Source organism: Triturus cristatus, chromosome 7 (assembly GCF_964204655.1).
Source record: "Triturus cristatus chromosome 7, aTriCri1.1, whole genome shotgun sequence".
Lineage (NCBI taxonomy): Eukaryota > Metazoa > Chordata > Amphibia > Caudata > Salamandridae > Triturus > Triturus cristatus.
The window spans coordinates 1859762487-1859780844 of NC_140590.1; the positions used below are offsets into that span (position 1 = coordinate 1859762487).

The 18358-nt window shown below is 45.4% G+C and overlaps 1 protein-coding gene across 1 annotated transcript in view; it reads right to left on the bottom strand.

Moving 5' to 3' along the window:
• Window positions 1–6387: 6387 nt before the first annotated feature.
• The window catches only part of LOC146813492 (uncharacterized), a 32933-nt gene continuing 20962 nt past the window's right edge, over window positions 6388–18358 (bottom strand). Inside the window, exon 3 of the mRNA XM_085620251.1 lies at window positions 6388–10324. Coding sequence (XP_085476377.1) covers window positions 7768–9639 — 1872 coding nt within the window. The 5' untranslated portion in view covers window positions 9640–10324 and the 3' untranslated portion in view covers window positions 6388–7767. The remainder of the gene's footprint in view (window positions 10325–18358) is intronic.

Below are 18358 nucleotides of genomic sequence, written 5' to 3' on the forward strand. Positions count from 1 at the left end.
CACAATGCAACTCACTTTAAAGGAAGACTGGCTGTTTTGTGGTCCAGTCCTAGCATCCCTCCACTGGGGAAGAAGAGATGAAGGAGACCAGAGGACAGGAATCATCCCACCAGGTGCCTGAGGATGGCACCTGTTCTCTTGCTGTCCACCCTTCTGGTTGAGGGCCACCTGTGCCATGTACCATTGGCCTGAGAGAACACTGCACAACGTACCCACGTGCCCGGAGTGCTAGAGTTGGGTATTACATCTAATATTTTGCTGGATTGACTTTTGGGTTTCAGCGGATTAGGCAAGGCCATTCTTTAAGCCTAATCCGGAAAAAGGCAAGATTCAAGAACAAAAGCCCCAGATGTATTGACAAGCCGCCCATCTCTCGCATTTTTTTTCATCTCCAAAGTTACAATATAACTTGTGGATGATTTAACCGAAACATTTATTATATGTTAGCTCCTCCCCAAACGGCTGCCTACGGGGACCGTTGGTATGTCTAAGTTAACGGAAATCCTAATTTGGTCTCCCCTGTCCGGTTAGCCTTGGGGAAACAACATCCTCTGACTCCTTTGCCTCAGGTTCTACTTAGTGTTGGAAGATGTAGGTATGGCTGGCAGGAAATCTCACCTTAGATGTTGAAAGCATATCCCAGCCTAAAGAAAAAAAGACTGAAAATAACAGCTGTGGAGAAGTGAGGGAGAGGAGAACCAAATAGGGGGGATCAAAACAAAGCAGGACAGCTGAGAACAGACCACACTTGAGACCCGAGACAACACCTGCGTGAGAATGTTCCCTACTGCTGGTGACTGAAAGGCCTCTGTGGTGCACAGTCTGACTTGTTCCATGTGACCAAAAGGTAATTTAGTAAAAAGTAATCGAAGACCGTTTTATCATTTGTTAAAATGTTACTTTCAGTCTTGTCAAAACAATTATCAGGTCAGATCTCTGGGTCTGAAATCCTGGTCATATAATGTGTGACAATTTCCTACAGACGTTCCCCACATCTCACCACCAGCAAGTCTGAGGAGTCGCAGCCCAAGTTTCACCAGATATATATTCACTGGTAGGACAAGGCAGAGTCAAACAGCACTTTTCAGAACCATCTAGGAATACGTTTAATTTGTTGGTTTATCTTTATCAGTTCATGGTCACGAAAAAAATCATATCATGAAGCAAGTACAAGGTTGAAGGGTAACGTGATGAGTTAAGGTGCCAGCAGACGTGTGGGAGCTAAATGCTATTGTGCGGCATGCCCGCCTCTCCAGGAAGGTTCAAATGTTTGTCATTTCATCAAAACCCAAGATACAACCGGTATAATACAAGCAATGGCAATTCTCAAGGCATCACAGTGTATAAGTGGCATAAATTATTACTCAGTGTCATTTTAGTTCTAATTAGTTTTAGTTCTGTTAGGGATTACAGTACACGTGAATAAATATTATGCAGTGGGCAAATAATGTTTGCCAAGTTTGTCTGAAGAGCAATTCAATTGACCCTGAAAATGTAACCAAGTCCCTAAAGTGCAAATCTATCATTCACTACTTGAGTGTGAGTCACAAAACGTGCAAAAGCTATGCCCAGCGTCCTCAGGATATAACTGCAGGTTTCACCAAATGGATATAGGGGCACAACTGGTGAATGCCCTCACTCTTGCGGATTCCGACAAGTGGTCACATCTATAAAGCGTTACCCCCAGGAGGTTTTCTTGACATGACATTCTGCATGTGTTACTTGGGGATGAACTGGAACAAAGTCATGGAAAGGAACTAGGGTGAGGCATTAGAACATGGGGAGATCCCATAAGTCTGTACATTTCTACGCCTGTTCATTTATCCGAGTTCAGGGCCAATTTATTTAGCCTCCTTGAAGGAACTTTGCCTTTGAAAGATAAATAGGCAACAAAGAAGGACGCACAGGGGCAGGGCAGGAAAGGGCACCCGGACCTGTATTGGGGTACGAGCGCACTTTCCCCGTATGTGCCACGGCACACCTTCAAACAGGTGCACCAGGAATAAACAGGGAAAGTGCACCCTACTATAGTGAATGCACTGCCCTCAGGGCAGCCGAGAACTTGCACTGCCCTAAGAGCAGTGCATTCAACTGATATGTGGAACAGCTGCTTCAAAGCTGCTTCGTCTTTCACAGTCCAGGTGTCACTTTCAAGAGGAGCTGCTGCATTGGGGCCCAGGAGTGTGAGGTGACAACACCCCATTTATGGGGAGCCATTTTTGTAGGTCAATTACTGGTTTTGTTTGCTGTACTTGCTGTTTTATAAGTCTCCCATTTAGTGTAGACTATGAGCTTCAGAACAATATCACTTAAATAGTCTTATAACCCCCAGCCCGAGAGCTCAGCTTAGTTTCCCTCGCTCCCTCCTTCCTAGAGGCATCTCTCTGAGGAAGTGGTCTCTGTTCATTTGTAAATGAAAAATGAGCCCCCACCAATGCTTAATTTGAGCCAGTGGTTTCCGGTGCTTGACACTGGCACTTAATTGTCAACACCGGCACTTATTCCAGTCTGCCGCACGGTGGTGATGATTCTCTTCTTTAGAGATGAACACAACAGTCGTTTATTAATTCAGTATAGATTAAAATTACAAATATCTGCCACCCAAGCCATACCTTTATCTTTGGGGGACTGCAATAGTCTGAATTGTCGCCCTTGTGATGTGAATGTAACTCTGTTTTCCCCTTCCCTGCAATCCTCTGGACTCATTTACAAAAACAGCTGTCCCTGAACGGTTGATGCTGACCTTGAGGTGCCTTTGCCTGAGTGCGAAGGGCATGGAATAAAGAGCTAAAGAAGAAAAAGGCTTCTCACCAGCTGTTAAATGATGAAGTGCATTAAAGCTTGATGGTTGCAAAGATTTATTCTTTTTAAGAGGTACTACAGGGGTGTCATTAACTGAGTTCCAGAGTAAATGAGACGCTTACTAAAATGTTCGTACTAGGTACAGTCCGATTGCTAAAACATATGTTTTGAAAGCACTTGTTTTATCTCAAACACTACTTCAGGATGTGGCATTACAGCTAGAGCTGCCGTTTTGGGACTCGAGAACCATGTTAGAGTCCCAGCTGTTGATCAGCATCCTGTGATTTAGGGCAAATCACGTAATCTCCCTGTTCCAAAATAAACATGCATCGGTAAGGCCAATAAGTCTCGCTCATGCAAGCGCTATTGGCTTTGCCACTGTGTGTTATCCATGTTATACACCAGAGCGGCTGCAGTTCAGGAAGGCTAAACGTTTGTGGCATAGAGGAGAGTGGCGGGGTGAGAAGTAGAGTGGCATAGAGTGGAGCGGTGTAGTGTGTTTAGAGTGGCATAGTGTTGTAGAGTGAAATATTGCTGATTCGAGTTGAGTGGTGTTCAGTATAGTAGAGGGGCACAGAGTGAAATGGAATAGAGTGTTGTGGAGTGGCATGTCAGAGAGTAGAGACTGGTAGAGTGGAGTAGAATGTCTTGGAGGGCAGTAAAGTGGAGTACAGTGTAATGGAGGGCAGTAGAGTGGAGGTTTGTAGAGTGGGGTGTTGTAGAATAGAGTCGCATAAATTGAAGCAGAGTGGTGTGGCGTAGAGTGGAGTGATTCAGTGTGGGGGCATAGAGTGGCATAGCAAAGAGTGGAGTAAAATGTAGTGGAGGACCTAGAGTGGAGTGACACAGCATAGAATGGAGTAGTAAAGTGTCAGAATGGAGTGCCATAGCATGGAGAGGCGTAGAATGAAGTGATATAAAGTGGTGCACAGGACAGAGGAGTGGTATAGACTGCAGTGGTGCAGAGTAGATTGGCAGAGAGGGCAGAGTAGATTGGCAGAGGGTGCTGCTGTACAGAGTAGAGTGCACTGGCACAGAGTGGTGTAGGGTAGAGTGGTGTACAGTGCAGTGGTGTAGAGTGCATTGGCATACAGTGCAGTGGTTTAGAGTACAGCTTTATTGTAGAGGGCAGTAGCGTATAGTGGAGCAGAGTAGAGTGCAGTGGCACAGCATGGAGTGATGCAGATTAAAGTGCAGTGGCGTACAGAAGAGTGGTTCAGAATAGAGAGAAGTGGAGTAGAATGGAGTGGTGCAGGGGAGTGCAGTGGTGCACAGTAGATTAGAGTGTCATGGGGTGCAGTGACATACAGTGGAGTGGTACAAAGTAGAGTCCAGTGGCGTAGAGTGTAGTGCTGAAGGAACAGTGGCCTATAGTGGAGTGGCGAAGGGTGCAGTGATGCAGAGCAGACTGGCATGGAGTGCATTAGCATAGAGTAGAGCAGTGCAGAGTAGAGCTGAGAGATGTAGAGAGGAGTGGTGTACAGTACAATGGCGTGGAGTGTTGTAGAGTGCAGTAGTGAAGGGTAGAGTGACAGACAGTGCATTTGTATAGAGTGGTGCGGAGTTGAGAAGTGTAGAGTGGAGTGGTATACAGTACAGTGGTGTGGTGTAGCGCAGAGTGCAGTGCCATAGAGTGGTGTGAAGTGACATAGAATAGAGTGGTATTGTGTGGAGTGGGGAAGAGTGGCACTATGAAAAGTGGAGTGGCATAGAGTGAAGTCAAGCAGAGTGCTGTACAGTGGAGTATAATGGAGTGGACTGACAGAGTGGATTGGCATAGAGTACAGTGGCATACAACGGAGTGCTGTGGAGTGGAGTGATGTAGAGTGCAGTGATGTAGAGTAGAGCGGCAGAGTGCATAGACTTAGAATGCAGCACAGTAGAGTGCAGCGGAGTAAAGTGTAGTGGCAGAGTGCAGTGTTGCAGAGTAGAGTGGTGTAGAGTAGAGGGCATTGGCATAGAATACAGTGGTGTGGAATGGTGCAGAGTGGAGTGGTGCAGATTAGAGGGGATGGCATTTAGTGAATTGTACATGGTGTGGTAGCGTACTGCCATTACAGACAACCTATTTTAAATTGAAATGACTATTACATTTGTGCCGGCCTACAGTTTTACTGATAAAAGTATACAGCACACAAACTATTATGCAAGGAAATGTCACCAAGTGTATGGAATTTATTTTAATCGTATTAAGGTATTTGTTTCTACCACACTTCAGAATTACAAAAAATGTGCTTCATTTTTGCTTTCCCAAGTCTGATATATTCTGAAATATCTGCATGGTTTATTTACAGACACTTAAATGTTATGTTCTAGGTAAAAAGCATTTTTTCACAGCAAGATTTTCACGTAAAGCTTTAAGGCAAAGAAAGTAAAGTAAACACCGAGCTACCTCGGAAGACAGAGCCTGACATTTATCCTCAGTCTTTGAACGCACACCAAAAGTGACAAGATAAGCACAGGATTTCAAGGTCTGTTTACAGAAAATGAGCATTCGTGGAAGAATATAGTATAAGGGATTGCTCCAAGCAAGGAATGAACTCAAGCTGGACAGCCTAAAACAAATAAAGCCAGCACATGGAAAGCAAGAAAATGTGAGTTACAAACCACAATGCCATGGGTAAGCAACTGACGTGACGATGCATCCCAGGGAAGCTTTCTGAAAACTCCCAAAATGTCTTTAGCAAACCAGACATCTGCACTGTCTGGTCGGCTTTGACCTAAAAAATGACTGTGACACTGTGTGATCTCACTGGTGTGCAAGTAACCGCTCAAATACCTTTGAGTCCACACTATATAAAACTGCAAAGAAATACGAAAAAAATTGTGGCAACCTAGCTTATACTGTGAATAATAATTTTTTAAATAGTGACTTACATATTCACAGTGCTTTCTGTTACAGACTGGGACCTCATATCACAATAAATACAGGAGTCATTATTCTACACTACACCAAGTAGGATTTAATGCTGTACCTTTCTGTGGAAAGACGTGCGCACACATCTTCAGTGAGTGCATTAACCAACTGAGATTGATCATTTCCTACAGATTATTAATTTATCTTTTTGTAGTTTTATATAGCGCCAACTTGACCTGAACATACTGGAGAACTTTATATGAGCTCCAGTTACATTATACAAGGTCCCATAAAAAAATGTTTGGGCACAAGGAGATTACCTTATTTGCAAAGAATAAGATGTTTAACCTTCATTCATTGTGTGCGGGTTACTTTACATGCATTTAAATGCAGAGAAAAAACATAACAAAATACTTAAAGAATATTTTGTTCTTTTTGTCTCCTTCTTTGGTCCTGCCCCACACTTAAAGACCTCTTCCCCCCATTGCACTCCAGACCGCAGTGCCCACACTTTTCATGCACTTTAAGGTCTGTAATGAAGAGAGCCTGGAAACCAGCCAAATAAAGAAGGTCGCACTTGCAGGTGATCTTTATTTACACTTCTTTGCTGAGGCTTCCCTGCGAATGCAGCCACCAACACGCCCCTCACGCCGTCCGCCCTTCCCTCAGGGTGCGTCCCACATTTTGAAGACCTGATTTAGACACACACTGAGGAATCCACATCAGGATACGCATTTATATACTTTTATTAAAAGTTAAAAACCTATTAGAAGCAAACAGAGAAGAAGGAAATATTGCAACATGATTATTAAAATCCAGCATATATTTTAGAATGTGAGAAGTTCGTTTCCCAACCCCTCCATCTGCCAAGGCTTAACTTAGTACTAGAAGGAATCCTATTGAGTCATATTAGATAACCTGCCTGAAAGTGACACCATATACCTTAGCAGAACAAAAAGTTCTGTTCTAGGCGGCAGAAAGAGTTACAGTTCATGTTCTTTAATAAGCTGCACTCAGATTAAATGTGCAGAAGCAGTATCCTTTGAAAGGGAAGATGTTGATATCACGGTCTTGTCTGTGCCCCAGCAGCACCTTCTCCTACCTGGTCCAAAGGCCTTTCAGGGCACAATACGTGTTCAGAGCTTTCATAACCTTTTGAAAAGGAATTGTTTTAAAATCATGTTAAACAACAGCTAGCGCATCAGTCTCCTCTCTGTCTTTTACATACTTCTATTAGACTTTATGCAATGATTGTGAACAGTAGATAAAAGGGAAAACAATGTACCAGCTTGGGCTAAAAAACATCTAGAATCACTTGTGTAATCACTATTATAAAAATATCTCAGAGCAAGAATTTCACTGGTGTATGATTAAAGCCCTTTATAGCGTATAAAAGATAAAAGTAGGGCGACAACTAATTATGAAATATATAAAAATGATAACACAGCTTGAAATCTGTCATAGTTGGGGGGATGACATCTTTGAACAACATCCAAGTTAAAATGAATGTAAAACTTCGCTGACAAAAACCAGCAGGAGCAGAGCTCCAGATCTTTTCTCTTTAGGTGAGGAAAAAGATAAACTTCCATCAATGGGCGGGAACGGGTCCTTTATGCAACTCTATGTCCAAATGATCGGAGATGTGATGGAGTTGAGATGGAATTCATAGGTACCATTGACTGCCGGGTAGGAGGTACTGCAGAAGGTTCCAGATCTAGTAAGGTGATTGGCGAGATTTGCAAAATGAAGAATTACTAGGAGAGGAATCTGTGGTTAGAAGTATGTGTCATCAGTACAATCCCTTTCAAACTTTAGTTTACCAATACAAAGTTTCTAAATATGTGTCCGTCATGTTTAATATGACTTTGGTTTCCGTTCCACATCTCCTCTCTCTTGGGGTAAATAAGACGCCTTTTCAGATTTTCTCATCTTTTTGCTGTATGGCTAATGTTTTGCACACGAGTTACTGTCTCCAAACCTGTGTTACAGTTTGTATATATACACAACAATGCAAACTTGATTCTTGAAGATGCTGTTCTGTATAATAAGGCGTACAAGAATAATTCACTCTTCAGTTTTCCATCCTATACTTTGTAGATTATTTGATGTCATGTCTTTGTTTTCTTTTCCATATGTTGTCTCTCATGGGAAGTAAGTCCTCTTTTCTCATTAAACCCTTTCCCACATTCCGTACACTTGTAACGTTTAACAACAGAATGTACTCCCTCATGTTTCATAAGGTCCCCCTTATAACTGAAGCATTTTTCACATTCAGTGCATCTGTAAGGCTTTTCACCAGTGTGCGTCCTCTGATGCAGTGTAAGAACAAATTTACGGCTAAAACTTTTGTCACATTCAGTGCACTGATATGGTTTTTCACCAATGTGTCCCCTCTGATGTAGAGTAAGATGGGATTTACCAGTAAAACTTTTTTCGCATACAGTGCATCTGTAAGGTTTTTCACCAGTGTGTATCCTCTGATGCAGAGTAAGAATGAATTTACGGCTAAATCTTTTGTCACATTCAGTGCACTGATAAGGTTTTTCCCCTGTATGTGTTCTTTCATGACTAGTAAGGTGCTGCTTAAGCCTGAAAGATTTGCCACATTCAGTGCATTCATAAGGTTTTTGTCCTTTATGACCACGCTTGTGAATATTAAAATTTCCTGCCCTACTAAAGCGTTTGCCACATTCACCACACTGATAAGGTTTCTCACCAGTATGTGTTCGTTCATGAAGGATTAGAGAAACTTTGCCACTCAATCTTTTGCCACATTCAGTGCACTGATATGGTTTCTCGCCTGTATGTGTTTTTTCATGTGTCCTAAGATGGCCTTTGTCAAAGTAGCTTTTCCCGCATGTTGTACAGTGGTGTAGTTTTTCTCTTTCTGTATGTATTCTTTTGTGCATAAGTAGATTTCCAAGTCGACTGCAACTTTTCCCACATTCACTGCACTGATACGGTTTTTCACCTGTATGAATTCTCTCATGGAGTTTCAGTTTACCACTAGAGTTAAAACATTTTGCACATTCTGAGCACTGATAAGGTTTCTCCCCTGTATGCGTTCTCTCATGGATAGTAAGCATTCCTTTCTGAGTAAAGCTTTTCTTACATTCGGGACACTGATAAGGTTTCTCACCCGTGTGCACTCTTAAATGGCGAGTGAGAGTTCTCTTACAGCTAAATCCTTTCCCACATTCAGTGCAAACATGTATCTTCTCACCCATGTTTTTTTTTTTATGGACAGTGTTTGGCCTATATTTTTTGTAGCTAAATGTTTCTTCACCTGTGTGTTTTCTTAAATGTTTCTTCAGGTCACTTCTACAACAAAAGCTTTCAGCACACTCAGTGCAAGGAAAGGGTTTCTCACCAGTATGGATTCTCTCATGTTTAGTAAGGTAACCCTTTGAATGAAATTTTTTCTCACATTCAGTGCACTGATATGGCTTTACTCCTGTGTGTATTCGGGTGTGTATTTGGGTGTGAGCTTTAAGAGCTCTGAGCTGACGGAACATTTTCCCACACTCAGTGCACTGATGAGGTTTTTCCCCTGTATGTATTGTCTCATGTTCAGTCAGACTGCGTTTAGAACTGAAACAATTATTGCATTCAGAGCACTGGTAGGGTTTCTCACCTGTGTGTGTTCTCTCATGAATAGAAAGCTGTGTTTTCTGGTAGAAGCTTTTCCCACATTCAGAGCACTGGTATGGCTTGTAACCTGTATGTGTTCTCTCATGGCAGGAAAGGTTGTCTTTGTTACTGAACGTTTTCCCACATTCAGAGCACTGGAAGGGACTGTTACCTGTATGTATTCTCTCATGGACAATAAGTTGGTGCTTTAACCTGAACCTTTTGACACATCCAGAGCACTGGTATGGCTTGTAACCTGTATGTATTCTCTCATGGGTGATAAGTTGGTGCTTTAACCTGAACCTTTTGTCACATTCAGAGCACTTATATACTTTCTCACTCCGAGACATTCTCTTGTGTATAGTAAACTCTATCACCTATGGATGGTACGCTCTGTCCACAGTGTTCTGGCACCCTAGGAAACTTAAATATCTCTATTTTCTGTGGCTACTAGGCTCAAACTGCTGAGGCTCTGTTACATGTGGATAAAAAGCTCTGTTGCCCCTCGACAGTAAGTCCCGGCTGTGTACAGTAATCTCATTTGACTGTGGATAGTGAGTTCTGACGACTGTGGATAGTAAGCTCTGGGTTCCATAGTAAGCTCAGTTGACTGTGGCTAGCAAAGTCTTCTACATTATGTGCACTGACAATATCTCAATCAAATGCTTCTCTCATGTTTAGAAGTAACTTTTGGATCAGATATTTTACACATTAGCAACCATGCAGTGTTTTTTTCCAGTAAGAGTTCAACAGGTAATGGGACAAAAAATATATAGCTCCAAAGAGTCCAGCATTCAGTAGATTTGTCTTGTCTCTGAGATGGTTCTCATGATGTGACAGCGCATTTGATGGATAACTCAAACCATTTTCACATTCTGTAATTTCATATCTATCAGTTCCTGTTATTGACCGTGTGTCGCTTCTAATGTGGTTTCTTGTGCATCTTCACACGCTTTTCATTACATTCTTAGCAGTGTGATTCTTCAGGTGATTTAACACAGGCGACACTATCAGTTTCTGCTCAATATTTAATACCTGTTGGTTTAAAATAGTTCCTTCGTTAGTTTCTGCATTTACAATAAAATACAAATAGCATTAATGATCTCATCTTGTGCATTATAAAGACACTGTGTGCTCTTACTGAGAATTTGAGTAGGGGTAGTAAGGGTCTGAAAGTCTGTGAAGGTAAAGAACGTGAAGCAATTAACAGGTAACCGATGGCACACCTGCTCGCCCTGGTGCACTCAAGGCCACTGGCTGCTTAAAATCAGACGGCAAAGCTACTGATCTCGTGATAAAAGCTGACCAATTGTTTGAACAACAAGACCAGCAATATACAAGGCTTTGTAAATGAAATTGTTATTTATGGTCTGGGATTGGACAAAATCAGCACAGTTGAAAAGTAAGAAGATGCAGCCACATCAAAATGAATTCTACTTCTATGCTATTGAAAAAGCCAATATAAAGACAAGGACATGATGGTGTGAGACCTGTAGAGAAGAGTGGTGTATGGAGGTGGCGGTCCTGCGAAATGGCAACTCTCCCACCGAGAGTAACGGAGCAGTGAGTGTAGGCGGCTATTGAACTGTAGGTGGAGAGGAGACAGCACTCTTAATCCCCTACTTCCCTTCATAGGAGCATAGTTACTTTGCTGCAGCCTCATTGCCAAGAAGTCTGTGTCTCCAGAAGAGGGGCAGGGCAACACTGAATGGACTTAGAAGCAGTTAAAAATGGAAAAGGCCATATGAAAGAGACGGGGAGGTCAGGGATCACCCAAACATTTGACAGGGAACCACAATCCACACATAAGCAAGAGGTGGAAGGAAGAGGACAAAAGAAGGTCTACCTCACAAAAAACACAGCTGAAACGGAGGTGGGAAACACAACAAATCTAGGCTGGAAAAATACCTGGGCAGAATTGAATAATGCACTTGTGGCAAGGAACATCCCATGAAGGAATCTAACCCAAAAAGAATAATGTTTGACTGAGTAGGTGCTAGGCCAAGGAAAACCACAGGGTGCCTAAGCTAGAACAACAAGCATTTCCCCATCTCTCTCCCTTCAGACCTAATTGTACAACTAACTAGCAGGGTTACCAACGAAGGATGGAATAAAGATGCGGAGAAACAAATTGATCAAACAAATCAGTCATCATCAGGAAGGAAAGATGATACAAGCGCTGAAAGATCAACACCAGTTGATGCAAAACTGACTCAAGAATTTACAAAGGTAGACAAACTGGACAGAAATCTGGAAACAAACTCATCTACAAATCAGGCATTAGAATCCAAACAGAGAAGTTGTCTGACAGAGTCGAAGAGTCCGAAGTGACCATATAACATCTGCAACCATATCAAACATTGAGGACACAATCCAAGACCTCACAGACAGGTCTAGAGAAGCACGCATGACATGCTTTCATTCCTCAAACAATGGCTGGAAACTGAAGTTGCGCAGCAGGGGCCTACCAAGTTCTCCCCCAGAGCCTTACCCCAGGGCAGAGCTTACTTTTTTGTGCTCGATCCTCATAAGTAAAAAGTTTTGAAGTCTGTCCCGCTCCAAACTTTTATGGAAGCATTGAGGGAGTGTGATGGGTAGAACTTGAGAGACAATTGCAGGAATACTTTTTCTGTAACTCATAATCTACACTAAAAGTAAGACCTATAACAGTAAATGCGTCAAACACACAGAAATTGACCAAAAACACTGCTCCTGATAATTGGGGTGTTGTGAGCCCCTCATATTCCTGCACCTGCTGCACAAATGATAGCTACAGGCCTGAGTCGCAGGCTGTCTTCCTTGCCCTTCACCCCTTGCCTGCTATCCCTCACCATCACTTCAGTCTTCAAACCATCTCTCTGTACTTTATAAAAAAATAAATAAACGAGCTCCCACATGTTGCCCCCTACTTTGCAGCAATGGTGCTCTGATTCCTAACGCCATCAAGTAAAATGATCCTCCATGTTCCGTTTTTAAAGTAAGACAGTCATTACTGTGATTCAGGGGCCCCCTTGGACGCCTGTGCTGCTGCACCTGCTTCACTAACTATGGCCACCACATTGCAAAGTGGGCTGTCGCCTCTGTCCTTTATCAGAAACATGGCCCCCATCTTGTCCCACGCCTCTCCCCGGCACAAACTAAGGCTTCTCCGATTCCAGTTTATTTATTTCCCCCCCCTTGGGCCATTGCTCCATGGCCCAAAGCAACAATGGCACAACAGGGGGGCCGTGGCCAACCAGGGAGAAACATGGCCGTTCCGTGAGGCAGCTCTGCCGAACCTACCCGTTCAAAGGCATATCCGCATACATATCCGAGGGTGGTAATGAACCATATGCAGAATTGAAGGTTGGAACCCTCTGGGAACAGATCGTGAGCAAGATCGGGTCGATCAGTGGCGGGGATGCCGCGATAATCGATGTGACGCAGCCGGCTCCGGCATCTTGCACTGAGAGTGGGGGTTTCCAGTGCCACTGCTGGAGGTGCCTGCCTGTGGAATTACCGAGGACTTGTTCTGAATGCTGAACCTAGTCACTGCATGGGGACTTTTGTTGGGAGAGTATTTTTGCACATTGGGGGGGTCTGCAGCTTTAGGACGCGATTGAGGACAACCAGGCCTACTAAGAGGCGTCCAGCTCTGACGAGGAGGGGCTAGAGTGGAGGCTGGACTTCCGCACGTTTCTACAGCGATACACTACCCACTCCGAGAATATATTATAACAAAAGGAGCCAGGACCTGGGTCCCAGAATCAGCATCTTGCCGTGACTATAGAGTCAGCAATTGATATTGATCTGGTACAGGCTGCGATTGCCTGGAGCCAAATTACAAGGAAGAGGAAGCAGCCCAGCCGGATTTGGATGCCAGACTTTGGAGTGGCAATGGACAGAAAATGGCCGGAGGTCGCAACACTACAGCTTTCAGGTGAAACTGAATAAATACGCCTCGAATGCGGGGGGGACCCCAAAGACAAGGAACAGGATGGCCCGCCTGAAAAACAACTTGAGGCTGAGGGAGCTCAGGAGCTAACCCTTCAAGATATCATGTCCGCCATTACGACAGTAAGAACGTCGCTGGAGTCACGAATTGACTCGGTCTCTTCAGAGATCTCCCTGATGAGAGCAGATATGCGCTCCATGACCGTGAGGCTTAAAGATGTTGAATCGACTGCTGGGTCCCTAGTTATAGACACAACTGCCCTTCGACAAAGAGTGGATGAGCTTCATGCCCGGGCCGAGTGGATGGATGAGTATGAAGGGCGCTCTAGGCACAATAACGTCCGCATACTGGTGGTTCCGGAACGAGTGGATGGATGAGTATGAAGGGCGCTCTAGGCACAATAACGTCCGCATACTGGTGGTTCCGGAACGAGCAGGTCAGGCAACTTCAGAGATAGGGACGCCATACTCCAAGCATCCTGGGTATCACCCCCGATTGAGTGGGACAATAGTAAGGTGACCTTCTTTCCGGATTTCACACTCCGTGTGCAACTTCCTCGAAATCAAACGTGCACTGCGAGAAAAAGATGTGAAATACGCTATGCTTTTTCCAGCTAAGCTGAGAGTGGAGGCAGAAGGAAAGCGCCTGGTTTTTCAATACGCCTGGAGAAGCATGGGATTGGCAGGAGGGCTGGCGAGTGGCAGGGAAGGGGAATCGCCAAGCTCGACGAGACAAACCAGGAAGATCTGTGGAGCTGAAAGCAGGAACTCTGATGGGGGATACCGCATTGACTGAAGTCAGTGAATGAGAGTTGGGCTGTATGCTTTATGGGCTTGTATAGGTCTCATGGCCTTTCCTGCCCGGGACCTGCTTATGCCTGGCTATTCTGGATGGTGAGGTGTGGGGGGGGGGGGGTGAAACAGTACATGGACACTCGTTGCAGGTACAAGATTGGCTTGTTAAGGTAGTGCACATGGTTCTGGTAACGCTGCAATTGGAACGCAACAAGTTTGTGAAATAATGATTGAACGGGATGGGGTTGGCACACGCACCACAAGTTAAAGGGGTGAGCAATAGGCACTCTGCAAGTTGGGGGTGGCGGGAGGTTTTAACACCGCCATGCAGGAAGGCAGGGAGGGGGGCGCAGTTTAATACAAAAAGGGGGGGGGGTTCCAGTTTTCCAGACTTTTTGAAATGCTCCATGATATTTTGAAAGGCTGGAAGGGAAAGTTTATTGTTTTCTTACAACATGTTGGCTATGATGGATGCTAGATGGCACACTGGAGAGGTTACACAGGGCACTATAGATGCGGTTACAGATATGAGAAGCAGGGCTGGAGGGCCGCTTCCGATTGTGCGACATGTGGCCATATCCGGAAACTTTGAGGGAACGGTTTCATATTCGAGGTGTAGACGGCAACTGCATTTGTACAGAAGCTTAACATACAGTCGTGGAATGTGAATGGGCTGGGGAACAAAATAAAAAGGGGAATCGCGCTACAATTTATTAAAAGACACGCCCCAGATGTGATTTTACTGCAGGAAATGCACTTGTTGGGTAATGCATGCCACACTTTCAAGGTGGGGGATTTAAGCTTGTGGCGCACTCCGCATTTGGGTCTGGTTCACGGGGTGTGGGTATTAGGACTAGGAAAAATCTGTTGATGTCTGTTGATGTCAAGAATTCCTGTCATGCGAGGGGAGGAAAACGGTAACCAGCGAAAACGGACTACATCTCCCAGGATGCTTAGCGGTTGAGAGGTTATGTAAACAGGAGAGCTGTTACATAACTCAAGGAAAACACGCCCTTATGTAAACAGGAGAGCTGTTACATAACTCAAGGAAAACACGCCCTTATGTAAACAGGAGAGCTGTTACATAACTCAAGGAAAACACGCCCTATAAAGGGAGGAACCGGGAGGTACAACGCTGTCGGATATTGTGTTTACACCGACGTACCTGCTTAGTGAAGAGCAGTGTTCCGGAGTGGTGCTCCAGTAAGGCAAGAACGGAGGTAGGTTGAGTCGTTACTCTCTGGGCCGTGTCTTGCCCCATCGTCACTTGTGAAGGACCCGGAAGCTCTACCGGATAACCATTGAGCTTCGCTTTTTGACTCGGCTGAGTCAAAGCGCAGTGGCGCTTTTGCTGGTTGGAGTCGTAACTCCCAGCCCGACCAGAGATACAGGGACTGCCAGCTGTAACGCACACCAGGAGGTGTTTGCCGCGTTACAGACTCGGAAGTCCACAGGATCGATCGAGCGGCTGCTCTCGGTTCAGTCTTCTTTGCTTGTGATTGGGGTATCGGTGACGCATCACCAGGAGGTGACTCCGCGTCCCGGTGCAGTCTGAGGAAGAGGTTGAGCGGCTGCTCCCTTCAGGTAGAGACCCCGGCTGGGTGTTTCCCTGACTCCTCGATTCTCCCCAACACTCTTCGTCCCCCTCACAGCCTACCGATTGGCATTGTCGGCCATTTCATTTCTGCCCTCTGTTGGCATACGCCGGGATCGGCGTATATGCAGAGGACGGCTAGGACCATCCGTGCTGTGGGCTGGTAACGTACTTAGCCTGGAGGATTCCAGTGACTATAACCTTTGTTTATTCCTTGTATTATTTTTGCCTTCATTAAAATAACTAAACCTTCACAAGTGGTTGCGTTCTCATTATCGTGTCTGTTAAACGATCCTGAGACGTTCAGGGCGTTACAAAATATCCGACCGTCCAAGTCTCCGGCCGCCTCGCCACTCTTCTTCATCCCGAAGGCTAATGGGGAGCTGAGGGCCTGTGTGGACTTTAGTGCATTGAATGCGATAACCGTAAAGAATCGGTACCCCTTGCCTCTCATCAGTGTACTTCTGGAACAGGTCAAGAAAGCTCGTATCTACACCAAGTTGGATTTGAAAGGGGCATACCATCTGGTGCGCATGAGGGACGGAGACGAGTGGAAGACCGCCTTTAAGACCAGGTTCGGCCTTTTTGAGCACCTCGTCATGCCGTTCGGTCTGTGCAACGCCCCGGCAGCCTTTCAGTACTTTTTGAATGAGGTATTCAGAGAGGAGTTGGATATCTACGTGGTCGTATATATCGATGACATCCTCATCTATTCGTCCAGTGTGGAGGAGCACGTACACCACGTCAAAGCTGTGCTCCAAAAGCTGAGGGAAAACATGCTGTTTTGTAAACTCAGCAAGTGTGACTTCCACGTCACATCCGTGGAATTCCTCGGAGTGATGCTGAGTCCAGAGGGACAGGAGATGGCAGAACGAAAGATCAAGGCGGTGAAAGAATGGCCGGTGCCCCAAAGCGTGAAGGACGTCCAAAGTTTCATTGGCTTCGCCAACTTTTACAGGCGGTTTATAGATGGATTTTCAGGATTGGTGGCCCCAATCACACAGCTACTGAGGAAGTCCAAGGAGTTTGTCTGGTCCCCTGAAGCGAACAAAGCCTTTGAGGCCCTGAAAAGCGCCTTTGGTAAGGCGCCGGTGTTGGCTCACCCCGATCCGGATCTCCCCTACGTGGTGGAAGCGGAAGCATCGGATGTGGCGCTGGGGGCTATCTTGTCCCAACGCAACCACGACACAGGGGTGCTTCATCCCGTTGCGTACATGTCCCGCAAACTCAACGACGCCGAACGCAACTACCATATTGCGGAGAAGGAGCTTCTCGCAATCAAGGACGCCTTCACCGAATGGTGGCATTGGTTGATGGGGGCAAGACATGTGGTATCGGTGTACACGGACCATCGGAACCTACAGTTCATGACGGCCACAAGACACCTTTCTCCCAGACAGCTGCGGTGGATGATCTTCTTTGCGGGGTTCAACTTCCGCATCACATATCGGCCGGGGACAGAAAACCGGAAGGCGGACGCCCTGTCCCGTCAATCTGCAGTTACGGAACCATTGCCTGCGACCGAGCATTCCATCATTTCCCCGAGGATGGTATTGGGGGTTATCCAACCGGATACTTTCCTGAGGGGAATAAAGAGAGGGATCAGGTCATTCGCATGGCGGAGGTGGCTCCTCAGTCACAGAGAATGGCAGCTGAAGGACGGGATACCCCTGAAGGGCAGGTGCCTATTGATACCCACGCCTAGGCTAAGGAAACAAGCATTCATCTGGTGCCATGACTCTCCATGCGCAGGTCATTTGGGCTTTGAAAAAACGGTGGCTAGCATGGGACGGCATTTCTGGTGGCCAACCATGAGAGTGGATGTCAGGAGGTGGGGACAGGAGTGTCCTACGTGTGCTACCATGAAGGCCGACCATGGCCGAACCCAAGGGCTCTTACATCCACTTCCGACCCCGGATAGACCATGGGACCTATGGAAAGGAGGGGGAGTGATTCCCTTTTCCCAATTGCAGCTGGAATAGGATTTGATTATTGATCAAATATGATTTGGCCAACTCAGAGTATTATAGATATTTACAGATCAGGCATGCTTTGATTGCCGTGATATAAAAGGACGAGACACCGCCAGATTCTTCCCCGTTGGAAGACAAGGTCTTGGATGGAAACCTCCCAGAATAAGCTATATCACTGACCTATAAGAAATTAATAACATGGCAGACTCCTTAATGCGGATCCGAGCAAAATGGGACTACGACGTGGCCAGGCTAGATGACGGGGAGTGGCTTGAGGCTTTGGCCTCTCATAGGAACATTGCAATCTCTGCCAAGCTCCGACTAGTGCAATTGAAAATACTACACAGAATGTAGCAGGATCAGTGCTGGCCAAGGTGGGTCTCAGTGCTGAATCTTGTTGTTATAGTGGGTAAGGAGGTACTTTGATCCATGTTCTTCGGGAGTGCGCAATTATCCAGAGATACTAGGCAGCAGTAAAAAAAAATTAAGGAATGGGAAATGGGGGTATAACATGGACTGCAACATCAAATTGAGTCTCTTAAAAATTTGAGGCCCCACAGACCTGAACAATAAAGAAAGACTATGGGTAACATTATGCCTTATGATAGCAAAAATAAATATAGCAAGAAACTGGAGGGGACAGACACCACCAACATTACAGGACTGGGGGAAAGACATGGACTGGTGTATGGTGTCAGAAAGTACAGTTTATGAATCCAGGGGGTGCCCTGCCAACTGGACACAGATTTGCGGGAAGTGGAATGACTACAGAGG